Source organism: Amphiura filiformis, chromosome 11 (genome assembly GCF_039555335.1).
Source record: "Amphiura filiformis chromosome 11, Afil_fr2py, whole genome shotgun sequence".
Taxonomy (NCBI): Eukaryota; Metazoa; Echinodermata; class Ophiuroidea; order Amphilepidida; family Amphiuridae; genus Amphiura; species Amphiura filiformis.
Genome location: NC_092638.1, coordinates 59,447,284 through 59,463,542, shown reverse-complemented (window position 1 = coordinate 59,463,542; position 16,259 = coordinate 59,447,284). Strand labels below are relative to the sequence as shown.

General features: G+C 36.1%; 1 protein-coding gene across 1 annotated transcript in view; it reads right to left on the bottom strand.

The window, feature by feature from the left end:
* Positions 1-16,169, bottom strand: part of LOC140163820 (uncharacterized) — a 45,626-nt gene extending 29,457 nt beyond the window's left edge. Inside the window, exons 1-4 of the mRNA XM_072187136.1 lie at positions 16,070-16,169; positions 6,113-6,206; positions 2,762-5,188; positions 685-1,246 (exon numbers count right to left, since the gene is read on the bottom strand). Coding sequence (XP_072043237.1) covers positions 685-1,246; positions 2,762-5,188; positions 6,113-6,160 — 3,037 coding nt within the window. The 5' untranslated portion in view covers positions 6,161-6,206; positions 16,070-16,169. The remainder of the gene's footprint in view (positions 1-684; positions 1,247-2,761; positions 5,189-6,112; positions 6,207-16,069) is intronic.
* Positions 16,170-16,259: the final 90 nt, after the last annotated feature.

Here is a 16,259-nt window from a genome sequence, read left to right as displayed (position 1 = left end):
GAACAATAATTCCCGTTAAAATCATTAGGTAAACTAAAAACTCACGCTAAAATTACAAACTATGAATTAGAAACACGGACTTCTGGTTCACTTCCGGGTTTCCAATCCAGATTTTCGCCAATTATTGACGCTATTATCAACACTTGGTAAGCTTACTACACAAGATAGCATGGAATTACTGCATTTTTGAAACATCTTGGTTGAAAAAAGTGGTGGGGCGTTTATTTGAGGGGGGCGACTATTTGACGAAATACGGTATATCAAACTTGTAGATGCCCGATGTTGTTTTCCAACTGCATAAATTTTAACTTCCAAATATTTCTTGAGAATAGATTGATCTATGTTTATTGACAGCAATGTTTGTACAATTACTACAATTTGTAAACAAAATCTAAATTCACTGTCCTGTTGAATCCAGCTTATCTTGTAGTGGTCAGCAGCCCAGGGAACTTTGCTGCATATATCGCAGGCCCTATGATTTGTATAGAGCTAGGCTATTCCATGGGCAATGATCAATATACGTCTACTTCTATGGGCAACTATTTGGTATGATATCACATGGTACCTCATCTATAATTGGCCTAGGGCTCTGTTAAAATATCAATAAAATTGACAATGTACATCACTATCATTTCTTGCAAATGTCTCGTAATATATTGAAGCTACAATGTAGTTTTAACCTACCTTTATTTTGAACTTCCATTTCCAATTTCTTTTTATCCCTTGCCGTTTCAGTCTTCTTTTTATCCTCTGTACTTCTCTGTTTGTTCTTGTCTGCATCATCCACTGCATCTTTTTGCTTTTTAGCTTCCTTTGTAGCTCCTTTCTTCTTTGTATTCACATCCAGTTCTTTACCCTTCTTCTTTTTATTCACATCAGGTTCTTTAGCCACCACTTTCTTTCCTAGTACATCTTTGAAGTTCCGAAGTGGTTTTGTAGTCACTACTTTGTCTTCTTCCCTGCTGCTGTCCAGAACTTCAACAATACTGTCATCGCTCTTAGTACGAGATTTCTTTGCTCCTGAAGGTGTTGGTATCTTTATTTTCAAAGGTGTTGTTTTCTTAGATTTTGAAGGAGTGGCTTTCTTTGACTTTGAAGGAGTGGCTTTCTTAGACTTTAAAGGTGATGATTTCTTTGGTTTTATAGGTAAGGTTTTCTTCCCATTCTCAGGTGACATTTTAGAAGATGATCGTCTTGTTTTCGCTTTTTGTAGAAGATCCTGTGCTTTGGCTTTCTTTGCAGTTTTCTGTAACATGTGGGGATTGGACAGCATACAATTATATTTATTATAAAATATGAAAACATATTTCTTTCATTTGATTGGTGTCCACCAAAGGGCAATATCAACATATAGCAAACATTTACTGTAGTGTATTTTCTTTATAATTGACCTGTTACATTTGCCAATATTTCAAATTGAAGAAAATGGTTTTTGCATCTGGACTCTCGATTGGTGCATTATAATAATTTTATATAAATTAAATATTTACAACTGCCTCACTTAAGAAAGTTTTTATTTGCACAACCTGCAAAATTTCTAATTCAAGACTACAAGTACAGCTTGTTTATGTCTGTATATTCAATTCTCATAGCAAATAGTGGGTTTGGAAACACAATGCCTAGAATACAATTTTTTCAAAAATGAATTTTGGCATCAAATTCTCTTTCCAGTAATACAAAGTCACATCTTCATATTAACAAATCTTTTTCAAACTAATAAGTCAGTACAGCAAGCTCTAAACATGTGGTATTTTCAAATCTTCAATCCTCAAATGAACGTCAGGCAGAGAAGATACCTTGTGCTTCCCATGATGCATTTCTCCCATTTTAATTTTCTGCACTGATTTGATGTGTGTGCAATGAGTATTTGCCAATTGCAGGGTCATCTCAAAAAGACGTTCTACGGTCACTTCTACCCACAGAGTGCGTGCTGTGTGTGGGTACACCTTTCATGCATGCTTTAAATAATTAGCGTGTACACTTTGTAAAAGCCTTCTGGCACATTTCTAGAAAAGTGCGGGAAACAAAAAAGCACATTTTGTGCATGCATGGAGAACCTCCATTTGGTAGCAAGCTGGCGGATCCGTGCAAAAGGCGAAGTGACGAAATATACCTCTGTGAACAGAGCACATTCAAATCTTGCAAAATATGTTTATTTCTTGACTATCAATCCATGTTTAGGCAGTCTAAATGTATGTATGTATTCTCAAAATGAAAAGAAAGGAAACTGTAAAAATATAATGGGAGTCCACATCATTTGATAATAATGAGGTGGCATATCATGTTGTAAAGGATTCTGGGAAGGGTTAGATATCTTCTCTGGACATACGGCCTTGTGTTTCTGAGCTCTCGATATTGAAATTACAATTTACATAGCAACAAGGCTTGAAATAAGCAGACTGGAACCAGGAGCAATTTGTTTTTGAACATTGCTCCTGGTTGACTGGGATTTTGTAAGAACCAGGAGCAATTTCTGAAAAACAGTGAGCAATTTCTTTTACTGCAACACATACAGCATACCAGCAATCAAGTGCAAAACTGGAACCAGGAACAATTGATTTTAGAAAATTGTTCCTGGTTCATTTGAGTTTTATAACCAGGAGCAACTGGTGGCTTTATGAGGGCAAATTTGCTCCCAGCGCCTGCTTATTTCAAGGCTTGCATAGCAATCTTACCTTCGCTTTGTCTCCTTTCGGTGTCGATGTCAGAACACGCCCGCTTCTATTCTTGCCAGGCGTTGTCATAGCAACCCCATCCTTCATCTGAGTTCCTTTTTTCCTTCCTTTTGCAGGGGTATCATCAAAGTCACTCTGATCACTGGTAAGCTTTCTTGGCCGCCCCGTTTCCTCTTAGGCGCGTCATCATCAGCTTCCTCACCTGGACTCTTTCTCTTGGATGCTTTCTTTGTATCCTCGCGTTCAGACGCATCCGTGTCAGTTCCAGACGGGAATATATCTTTCAATGTTTTCTTCTGAGGTGGCGGGATATCTTCTTGGCTGGTAGCAGAGTCGGAACCAACCATTTCCCTCTTGAGTTCTTGCTCTAAAATGTCTTTCCTAGCTTTGATAGCCGATGCCCTTCCGCTGCTTTTTCTACGAGGAATTTCCTCTTTCTTCTTTTCTTTACCGAGATGAGTCTCTGGTTCTTTCTTCTTCTCCTTATTAAGACTTAACTTTCTTTTCTTATCTTTTAAATCAGTCTGTCCTGATTGATTCTTTTCTTTTTCCGTCATCTTTTCAAGTTCTGCAGATTTGGACTCTTTTGTAGCTTTCTCTGATTTCTTTGGTTTGCGTCCTTTTATTGGCTTACCGTCATGACTGGCATCCTCATTGGTGGACCTTTTTGACGCCGTGTTATCCTTTTCACTGTTAGTTTTCCCATCCTTATTCCCAGAATTGGATACATCTTTCATGCTGCTTTTCTTCTGAAAAATACTATACAATTTTGTCGGTGCAGGCTTAACGGACACATCGGAGCTAGTATCTCGTTTTGGTGTAGTCGCCCCTGAAAAACTGAATGTGTTTTTCACCTCCGCTTTTTGGCCGACATCCGTTTCTTCTACATGTATGACTTCTAGATCCATATCAGAAACATTAACGACAACATTTGATTTAACTTTTCCCGTTGCTGGTGAGTGGCTGGGAGAAGCAGACGGAGTAACCGCTGGTGGTGTGTGCACCTGCGCCGTGACTGTCACCTCTTTCTTTTTTGGTACACACAGTTCATCATCATCATCTTCTTCAACTGTTTTATCTTTCATTTTTGTATCAGGTACACGTACAGTCAATTTCTTCTGTCTTGTTTCCGTAGGTTGTTTCTTTGGTGTGGTATCCACTGAATCGGTCAACACTTTATTATTTGAAGATTCATCACCATCATCATCATTTTCAAACACATCTTCATCACTGGTGGTACCTGTTTCCATGGAAACCTCCCCAGATTCATCAGTCGTCACAGCATCCACCATATCAATATCGCTTAACTCCTTTGAGAGCTGATTAGATTCATTATCATTCCTCACAGGACCACTCTCATCACCTTCCTCATCCTCCTCCTCATCCTCAGATGACTGACTCAGAAACTCTGCATACGAGATGACGACGGATGAGTCTGCATCGTCTGAACTTGTTTTCTGTTCTTTACCATCTTCCATCTCTTTTTCTACTGTATCTTCCTCTTGAAGAAAATCTTGATATGAAACAGCTTTTGACTTTTGCGGAGGATGACTGGAAGCATCATTGGATTTGGAAGATTTTGTCCCACCATCAGATATTTGGTCATTTTGTGAGGCACTACCTTCCTTATGCTTATTTGCTGATGTTTTCTCTGATGTTTTATGAGATTTTGCTTGTTTAGGCTTTGTTTTCTTACTTTTTTCCGGTTTAGCATCATCAACCCTTGGCGTGGCTGTTTTTACACTTGGCACACTTGTCTCAAAGTCATCAAGACTTTGATTTGCAACATCATGATTCAATAACATAGCGCTCACTCCTTTGTTCTTTTCCAAAGCATTCTTGTTTTTGCCATAATATTCCTTACTCTCACTTGTACCAGACTTTCCTGTATCCTTTGACTCTGCTTGGCCCGAATTAGATTCCGTCTCTTTTAGCTTTGATTGATTAGCAGTCTTCTTCTTGTTGACACCAGATTTTCCTTCATTCTTCAACTCTGCTTGGCCCGAATTTGATTTTGTTTCTTTCAGCTTTGATTGAGCAGTAGCAGTCTTCTTGTCAGCACCAGATTTTCCTTCATTCTTCGACTCTGCTTGGTCCGAATTAGACTTCGCCTCTTTCACCTTTGACTGCGCAGCAGTCTTCTTCTTGTCAACACCAGCTTTTCCTTTATCCTTCTTCTTGTCGTTGCCCATGCTCTTGACCTCACCAGTCACCTTTTTGGTCTTAGTTTGTTTACTGCTTGTTTTCTTGACCTGATCTGCTAGATTTTTGTCGCCATTTTGAGCTCCACTCTTGACATCCGTCTTGTTTGATTCGCTGTTCACACATCCATTTTGTAACTTTTGACCAGTGACATCAGTGGTTGGTTTGAAATAACCCAGGAGAGTTGGTGACTTGATGGTAGGTTTAACTGACGGCTGTTTTGGAGGGGACTTGAAAAACATGTCGATAGTTGTGGACTTGACCTTTGCTGCGCCCTGGGGTGACTTCATCAAGGGTGCTTCATCTGGAGGCTGGAGATAGATGAGAAAAGCTTATGATCAATCATATTACTGTAATCAGGCATGAGAATGATCAGGGCTATTCCATTTAAAAGCCACACTATCCCTGTGGAAGATCTAGCTAAAGTCTTCCACAGAGGGAGTATAAGTTTCGAATAGAATAGACAATCGGGTAACTTCCATTTGATATACTCACTCCAGTTGTGGAAGATATAGGTAAAACCATAATACAGAGGGAGTATGGGTTTCAAAATGATTAACTTCGACCAATTACATTTGAAAAAACTTGCTCCCCCCTGTGGAAGGTATTTACAAAATCTTCCACAGGGGTAGTGTGGATTTCAACTGGAATAGCCCAATATTCAGTACCTTAAATTCATAAATGCCTCAACACAAAAAACCTAGTAACTCGACAAACATAATTTGAACAGTATCTTTATTTACACCAAAACTCCCTGTCCAAAATTTGATCCTGATATATAGACTAGACCTCTGCCCCTTCTGGGGGTTCAGTTACAGTTAGTTCAAATAGCCAATATTGCTATAGCCTGATCTTGCTTTGATTTCACAGCATTATTTTTAGAATTTACATGTATACAGAATCTGCCAGAAACATTAATCTTGCCTGTCCCAGGAGCAAGCAGCCCATCCAAAAGGATAGGTGGACGGGTGGCTAGCTAAGACTTTGATCATGAAATGTTAACCCCATGAGAACTACCTGCCGATTGGCCAAAAAGAAGTTTTCATTATCAATTGGCCCAATCAGCAACATTGTTAGAATAATTTCACCATGCAAAATCATTGGGGTGAATTAATTGCAAAGCTCCATTTTGATTGGTGATTAAAGTGAAGACATAATGCAATTGACCAATCAGAGGCAATGTTAGATCGTCAGGTAGTGCTCAGGGAGTTAAGAGGGATCTACCGTTGTCTTACCTGGCCTACAGACTTGGCTGCCATCTTGTTTTCCATTACACCCAACATCTGGTAGAACTCCTTCTCAAGTTTTAATCATTGTTGACATCAAAACCTGTAGGAGGGAAAATGTTTAAAAGATGATTTATACATGGGACAAAGAAGTAGTAGTCCCTTCAGGTACTGGTTAGGGCTGTTGTCGACAATATTGCTGACAAAGCAATTTTTCCGATTGTCGACAAGCATGGACCAATTGTTGACAAAACAGTAGTTATTAAAAAAAATAACATAGCCATTATTTATCATGTTCGGAAGTGGTGCAGATTATCTTTCCATTACGAACCAATATTCGCAGCATCACTCATTGCAATATTTGAGTTTCAGTTTCTTAAGGATAGTGAAAACATTCACAAAGCTCTTTGCAGAAAACCCCATTGGGAAATTGAACAACCAGTTCCAATGATATGAGCAATTAAAGACTTTGTAAAACAAAAGAGGAATCAAAAGAAAATATTTCCTTTGTTTGGCTATATCTCAATTTCAGTATTTGATATTGTCCATGCATGCATGTAAAGCATGGAAATTCGGAAGTCGCGAGAATCGCGAGTTCGCGCCGCCGATCAAGACGGGTATAGCGCCCAAAAAGTTACTCAAATGACACGTCAGCGAATTGATAGCATGGTTTAAAAATTGCCTTAGACTGTACATAGAAACTTCCTACAGTTGCTGTTGCGTTTTGGTGATTTTTTTTTCAAACTGTAGAAAGTTTAACTATACACTCTTGTTTTTCTTGCCCTGCTGGATGAATTCTTCAATATCTGTGTATTCACAGATTTAGATGCGGTCATATCTGTGAATACACCAATCGGTCTGAACTGATATAAGGTCATCAACATGATCAAATTAATTTTTTTTGTATTCACAAAGAATTGTTTATAAAATATGTTTGAAAATTGGTGATGATTGAATGACTGAAGTACGGTACCCGTAACCCCGGTATAGCACTTTTTATAGTGCTATATGGAAGTATCCTGTCTTTTTCCTGATTATGATGAATTAGCCAAAAACTGCTACACAAATTTTTTTAATGAATTCGAACCCCTGCTTCTATCTATGACACAGTTGAGTATTACTATCATGTACATGTATGCATAATCATGTCATCATGGTCATCGTGGATATTTATAATTCAGAACTTCGGGGGCACTCATAGTCTCATACATGTAATTCATGGACATCTCTCGGTCTCTGATTTCACATACGGGGGTCTGTGACGTGATATCACATACGGCGAGCTTTGTTGACAGCTGGGCACTAGTACTCGATGCAGTACATCGAAACAAAGCTGAGTGTATTAGAATAAGCTTTCTATGTTTAGCAAATGTGCAAAATTTTTATCTTTATCATATTATCTGTGCAAATTCTGACATTCCTGGAACACACATAATAAAGATTGCAATGGCCAAAATCAAATGTTTTTAATTTAAAAATTCCCAAGAATACCCGAGCCTGCGCTCTAATTCATGAATTGGATAGTAAAAGCATGCAGGAACTCAACTTGGGCTAGCTACACATGTACATGTACATGTATGTACAACCTTGATATGGCTAACTCCATGAAGTTGGGGCACAAAGTGTGACATAAGGGTCAAAATTTCAAAATGACTTAATTCTAAATGTAATGTGTGTTTTAGTTACTTCAACTATCATACTTCAACAAAAAAGTTATCTTTTTACATTGGAAAGTACAGAATTTCTGTGGTAGTGCTTTGTTGTTCAGCAGTCAAGGCAAATATCACGATGCTACATGGACACCATTTTATACTAGCTCTCTCTATTTTAAACATACTGTCTATGACATGTCTTAATAAAATACTTTTTTATGATGTCCTACCATGGCAAATTCGCATAATATTACCAATTACACTATCTTAAATTAGAAACAAAAGTTATGAGGCATCAAAAATGAAGGATGACGGGTAAATCTATTCAAAATTATGTTTGATTTCTTTTTGTATCTAAAATTCACAAGGAATATATTTGCAGCTACCTAGGATGGTTCAGAAAGTATTAGATTCACAGCTGGTAGTTTATTTTGAAACTAGAAGTATAAAAACCTGCCTTTGTTGCAAAAATTCAACATAATTCTACCGATGCTACTTGGACACTGTGTCTTGTAGAATCGGTAGGATTGTGAGTTTTGCACAAGAAGTAATCATACTTTGTGGTAAAGTTATTTATAAAATTACATTTGGGCCTACGGACGTTAAAAGTTGTAGAAAAAATAAAACAAGGATACCTAAAAAACTGGTGAATATATAAAACTGACAAAACTGTGTACCGATGCTACATGGACACCGTGTCTGATAGTGCATAAAAATTTGTATTGAACACATAAATATTTTACAATGTTTGCCTGCCCTCAAAAGTTAATATGTTTAGTTGTTTGTCATCTAGTTTCAAATAAGAAGAAATTACATAAACTTTAACTGTTTGCTTCCCAATGCTATACTTTGATCACGATGCTACATCCCGATGCTACATGGACACCGCACCATTTTTTCAAAATATTTACTCTTTGTAAAATAGCAGCTCCTCAAATCAAGTTCCCTTGAAAACCCCTACCCAGTCACATCTTAAAATAAGTCCATTCATGTCAGTATGTGTACTGACCTAGTTCTAGTAACTATAACTCAGGTCCGTAGATGTCATTATGTTTATGATAAAGACTGAAGTCTTGCTGGCAAGACTAGTACTGACCTTGCTGTAAGCAAGTGTAATGGTTTGAAATCACTCGATGCTACACGTGGACACCACAGTGACATTTTCTCATGAAATTTTAAAACGACTGAGAGCTTGGGCACAAATGCTGGTCAAATTTCCTATAAACACGTTTACATCAATCAAAACACAAAACAAATTGATTTGAATGATACATGTGCTGTGGGTGAGCTGTAAATACCGATGCTACACAAGTTATTTTTCTGGACACCGCGTGTACAGCATCGGGAATTGGGAAGCTAATTTTTGACATCCCATATATTTTAATTGACTGGTTTCTGTTTTGTTTAAATGTACTTTTTAGTTACTACCAACATTAATTCATGAAATATTATGTAAAACTGTGACTGTTTGATGTTACAATTGAAAATATTTGTATTCCGCATACTATTACTTGCTTTTTCTATGTCACATTTTTTGCCCTAAAAAGTGCTGGACACCAACCACTTAATGCCTAATGGCCCGTAAAAAAAAAAAAATTATAGGTACAATTTTCAAGTAACTTTTACATGAAAGTTAAACTTCATATCTATTTAGAAAATATCAACTGAGGAGTAAAGGTTCATAGGGCTATTTCATTATAAATGACACGTTCACAAAAATGGCTTTTATCATATCTGGTTGATATAATTAGGGTGAGAATGCAGTGTTATTAACTTAATTCTAAGTATGCCACAAACTACAAGCTACATGAGCATTTTTACAGAATTCTGTCTATTTTTTGTATAAAAAAATTGCCAAAAGGTACATTTTTAACCCAATTTTGGAGTCCCATTTCATTTTGCCCATGTATTCTGAATTAATTCTTTGAAAAATTAGGTACATTCTATGGCAATGTGCTTGTTGCAATGAAAATATGATATGTGTGGAACATCATGCAAGTTGAATGGTGAAAATTGGTGCAAAATGTTAAAATTCAGTAGATTCTTGCAAAATTGGCATTTTATGTTAAATAAAAAATGAGTGTCCTCTCAATTCATGCCTCCATTTTTGTTAACATTAAAGAGGAAATATAAACCCTTACCCTACCTGTATAATCTGTGTTATATTACCAATTGATGGGACAGGGCACTGATTGAGGAATTCATTTATTTTACATACAGTAGACCACTTGTTCTTGATACCACAGTTCAGCGTTAAAAATTTGTCCTCTCCAGAACTGAAGTTAATTACTAATTGTTGAAATAAGAAGGGTTATATCATAGAATGTGAAATTTGTAGAGGAAGAGTGGTCTTCCTTCTACCAAGGTGGCACATGATTTGGTATTTGTTGCATTTTTGCAAGCCTGTATCCACGATTCTGTTTGCAATTTAACAAATGTCCTCTCCAGCACAATTATGTCATTTCCATGAATTGGTAAACAAACTAAAAACTAAAAATTTCAAAGAGCCAAACCTACAAGAAATTTTTGCATTTTATTGCAAATTATGCTTACAAACCACTTTAGTGTTCAAATTATTGTCCAGTTGTTGAGAACACATATGATATTATTCTGCATTGAACTTTTATGCAATAATATTGATGCAGCTATTTCTAAAGTTAAAGTCCCGGGTTAAAGTATGCTTTATTATGTGTTAAAAATGTGTCCTATCCAGAACAAATGACACAGGAGGGTCTTTTATTTTAGGTTTTCCATGACTAGTACAACAGATTGACGCAGAATACTCACTTATGCATCAGTGTAGCTATTGGGCAGGACAAAATGAATACTGGACACTTCATCCCCTGGACACTTCATCCCCTGGACACTTCATCCCTGGACATTTCATCCCCTCGTGTTAAAAAGCTATTGGAGCGTTCTTTGAGCGTGACAGTGAATCAAGAATGCATATGAATATAATAATTGTTTAGAATCTTGAACTTAGAAGGAACTAATATAAGGAAATTAATAATCTTATTTATCCAATGTATGCACCGTGTTCTGTGTGAGCTATCACCAGCTGATCACACGTATAATAATCGATCAATGTTGAATGGCAGCAGGGCCTATTAGACTATTTAGTTAATAATAGTTTATACATTCAATGAATTTACCTAAATTGAACAGTGCATACGCGCATATCTTTTGTTATTACTGTGAGTATTGTTATCATTATAATATTACTATCATTGTTAATATTATTAGGCTGTTAGGCATATTATTATTATGATCATTATTATTATTATTATTATTATTTACTGTGGGTTAGTTAGAACTTACACTTGTAGGAGAATTAAATTAATACTAAACGGTAAAGACTAAGGAGTACTATACGCAAAATACTGGAATTCCATCAGTTCAACTGATAATAAATATCTGCATTATATTTGTTCTTTTTCTCCTGTTTTTGCCCATTTATTTTTCTTACTTTCCTCCAAAGATCCCCTTCACCACCTCCAAAGATCCAATTTTTTCTTGTTTTCACCCAAAAAGACATTTTTTGCTCCCAAGACCATTTTGTGGGGACACTCTATACTGTTATAAGATCGGCAACCAAGTTTTAGAATATGGCTCAAAAACTGCAGAAAGAACTGATTTTGGGGTTTCCACATGCATGTCATTTTACTATTAGTATCCCGGAAACTTTAAAGTTTGAACTACATGATTCCCGACAGAGTTTACACAGATTACACTCTGCATCTGTATGGATTACAATCCATGGCCCTTAAAGACCGGGTTATAAAAAATCGCATACGACCACAAATATTTAAATTTGATTTCTCTAAATTAAATTTTCTAGATTAATTTTCTAAAAGTAAGACAAACTCAGTTTCACCCCATACAAACTTGCTCAAAAATATTAATCAACATAATTTGTCAGTGGAGTATACATGTAAGTCCTATTTGTTCACCTGAAGATCATGTGGTTACTTATTTTGTTTATTTAATTAATTAATTTGTTTGTTTGTTTATTTATTTTTAGGAACTATTGCATTTGTTTGTTTGTTTGTTTATTTATTTATCAACAATTATACATCAACAATTTGCAACAAACCCAAATTATGAAAAAATCACCACAGGGTAGTTTTATATTTCTCCATTTACGATCCACACCGACACCGCCTGGCTAATAATTATTTGGTGCAGAAGGGACACTAAAATTAATATACGGGATCGATACACGTGAATTGCTATGCACGGTTTTGATATCAGACGAAAATCTTCTGATACCGGGTTAGAAAATGATGAATATCTCCGTCATGATTTTTTTTTCTCAAGAAACCAGATTTGGTCTCATAAACTTGGAAATACGTGTTGAACAGATATGATAGTCGCTAGAATGCGCTTTGAAAATTGGCCGTCGCTTTGAACTCAAAATTTGACCATTTTATATTGCGTTGGTCCTGTTATGGACTACAGCGTGCAGCGTGTAGTACAGCTGCACTCACTGTAGGCAGTATAAAAGTCGATGACCATTGACCTCAATGGGGTATACAAGCTTAATCACGCACAACCAAGATCGATTACCCGCTATTGTGAGTAGCCTTAGTTATGTCCCTCGACTAATTATTAGTTTAAAAGAGCTTTAAAGGTTTGAACCAAATGGCTAATCGTGGCTGTGGATTTAACCTACCATGGCGATTCCTGCCATGAAGATATAGGGTCGAAGACACTGTGCGATCCTGCCCAAAAGTGTCTCCTTTTGATATACCACGTCACAACTACTAAGATGTATTTTAATGGGGCTCAACTTTGTCATTACTGTGGTTTGATGGTTTCCTCATTTTTGACAAATGTTTCATTTCAAAAATACCTAAAGGATTTGATCCGATTTGTGCATGATGATGGATGCATCATAATATTTTGGGTCGTGCTTGTACACGCCGTGCCTGAAGTCAAGTTGTCATTTGAAACCGATTTTTTATAATTTCATGATAAATTTATGTGAGACCTTATATACTTTGGGACGAATATACTTTCTTGCTGATAAAACGTGAAATAAAAAATAGTATAGGCCTACCATTCCTTTTTGTACGCTATTTTCTATTTTCACACCCCCCCCGTGCCAATGTATAATGTCATGTAGTTAGTGATATTTTTAATTAACCCCAAAACAACCTCTTTTTTTCGTAGGCCTACATCATGCATTTTTGCAGTTGATTTTCAAAAAAATAAATAAATAAATAAATAGATAACGACTGGTAATGTAGACTAACCTCTTTTCAGCCACTGCCCCACTCCCCAGAGCCATGAAACGGCATGTGGTTATGTTATTTTTAATAAACCCAAGTGAACCTACATGAAAAGAGAAACTTGGCCCCCCCGTTTGGCACTTTTGTCGTCTTAAGCCACTTGTGAGAATTGATATGGGAATATTCTAAGGATAATCATGGGATTAAGCCCTTATATCAGTTATCTCCAAAGAGCTTTTAATAGAAATCTCCCTGAGCGTGTATCGACTTTAATTTGTTTCCCATTGTCATACTTGGATGCACACTGACCACAGAATGTTTTCTTTTTATTTGAATTAGTTGTTTGGAGCAGGAAAGTTGAGGTCTTTCTCAACTTTCCTGTTTGGAGGTTTTGTTTTGAAGGACCATTGACTATGACTGACTATCCAATTCTACAATTTTGAAGTCGTCTTTTCAAAAATTGCCCATTAGGCCTATTTAATGGATTTCGCGGGTGAGATTTTCAAAGTAGCCAAAATGTCACGAAATCGCGAGCACTTTGTTTGTCGCGATGGAAGTCAAAAGTCGCCCAATTGGACTGACTAAAACTGGCAATATAGTTATATGTATATAGATTCCACTGATTGAAAGAGTTCAACTTCCTGTAAGTAACCATTCGGCTGACGGCTATTGTTCCTATTGTATAACATGACATTGCACTAAATCTAATCACCTCATCAAGTGGACAATACAAAAATATTGCCATGATCCTTCCCTAGGGCCTATACAATGTATGCAGACATATTTGATCACTATAAGAATATAACATACTATCCACATAACAGATACATGGTAATTTTGTTAGATGAACAACTAAGGAAATAATAATAAATAAATAAACAAACAAAATAAATAATAAATACATAAATTATAATTATAATAATTATAAATAAATTAACAGCCTATAGATACATAAACAATACACAATAAATACATAAATTTAACAGGAAGAAAGAGAAGAAATACACTTTAGCTTAAATAGTCCAGGCTAATATCAACAACAACAAAAACAAAGTATAATAATATAAATAATAATAATAAAAATATTAATGATAACGATAGGCCTACCCCGGTAAAATAACAAAATAATAATACTTTTAATAATAATACTAGGCGTAATACTGAATTAGAATCATCCGTGTAGGGGGCCTACAAGCCGCTTAATAGGTAAATTGATTGCACTATTGCCATTCAACATCGATCGATTTTTATACGTGTGATCAGCTGGTGATAATACTGATAGCTCATACAGAACACAGTGCATACATTGGATAAATAAGACTAATTTTAAATAAAGATATTATTTCCTTCTAAAGATCCTAAACAATTATTATATTCATATGCAATCTTTTTACTGTCACGCTCAAAGAACGCTACAATAGCGTTTTAACATGAGGGGATGAAATGTCCAGGGGATGAAATGTCCAGGGGATGAAAATGCGAGGGGATGAAATGTCCAGTTACCGGACAAAATGACTATTTCATGAATTTTTCATGTGAAGATAAAGTTTATCCTTAAAATATGTAGTAATTTTGCACCATTTATCTGGATTAGTATCAATTTACTAATTGTTTTATATTGAAACTGGCATATTTAAGACACTGAAGTGTAAAGGAACATACCACAATTATTACAGACTAAATATGAATAAGTATGAACCCAATGTTGGTTTATATACTCTTTCAAAGTTGTGTATTAAATTGTTTAAAAAAATGTCCCCTCCAGACGGCAGCTATGTTTTACACAGCAAAAATTCAATTTAATTTTTTTAATGGTTCCTGAGGGTTTGACGCTCTAATATTTTGAGAATTATTGACACACCATCTGAACTTTGAAATGATAATGAATTTGCATGAAATAAATGAGTTTGAATTTTGACCCCTTTTGGGACTCAATGTTGTCATTTATAATGAAATAGCCCCATATAAGAAATATTAAACTGCATTTATATTATAAAATTCTCCCAATTTGTACTGTGCCCCAACTTCATGGAATAAGCCATATACGGCCTACTCACAAAATTATTCCCACTGCGCTGGCACGTTCACCCCGTTCACCAAAATTACCAAGATCGTTTGCGACGCGACTGGGTCTGGGTTAGACTCGCTGAGTCTCATGGACGCCTGTTCCTATGTCCATCAGACTCGTATTTCCCATTTTGGATGTCAATGGGAAATACACACTAACGATATGCTACCGGTTAGAAACTTGAAAAAAATCTTTAAAATTTTATTAATGTATATAAAAGTGGTACCAACCTTATTGTGCTTGCTAATTTAAGACTCGGTTGAAACAAAATTAAGGATCGAATGCATTTTAGTGTCCAAAAGGCAAAATTATCGTCAAAGTTCTGCGAAATCGGCACCCTTATGAAGGGTTCAGAATTGAATCGAACGAAAATATCCGATCTTTGCGATCAAAAACACAAAATTACAACTTTAAACATACTATTGGCAAAAGACATTATTACCAAACAATATAGAATAGAAAATTTGACATCATTTTCTCAAAATATTGAAGAAATTTGCTCACTAGACATCGAAAAAGTATGCAATCCAATTCCCGTTCAAACGCGTGAGAAACTGAAAGTGCATAATCCCGACTAGTCTGGGTTTAAGTTTAAGTATGTGATTCATGAGACGTCTCTGAAATATAATACTGTTATGTGACATGACGCTTCAAAAGTATTTGATATCAGAGACGTCCGCGTCCGCCGTCCGTGAATTAATTCCCCGGCCCGGGCCCCGAACTGAATTGAAGACCGAATAAAAAAGTACAGCATTTTTGGTCTGGCTGATGACAAGACGTCATACGCAATTCCAAACTAGTCTTTTTAATCTGGTCTCCAATTATAGTAGATAGATTTCTCGATCAATCGGTGAGCAAATTCGTGGCTTGCCTTCTCATGTTCGATGTTCTCGAGCAAATTTTAATAAGCTTACCAATTTCAACAACAAAAAAGTGAATTTTATTTTAATCTTAACATTGGCATGATTGTTGTCATTTAGAAGAATCTAATTAACTTGACATTAATAATACATACCGATATTTATTCAAGTGCTTAAATTGGACCCTTCGTCGTCAGAACCTGGCAAAAATCATGAGAAACAAAAAGCAAAACAGTGCTCCGTCCGTGTTATTCAATCGGGAATCTCTTATCTCTGTTTGTATTGTAGCGGAAGTGATCATGAAAGCGCGCCACAAAAATATGACCTTTGACCTGATTCCCTTAT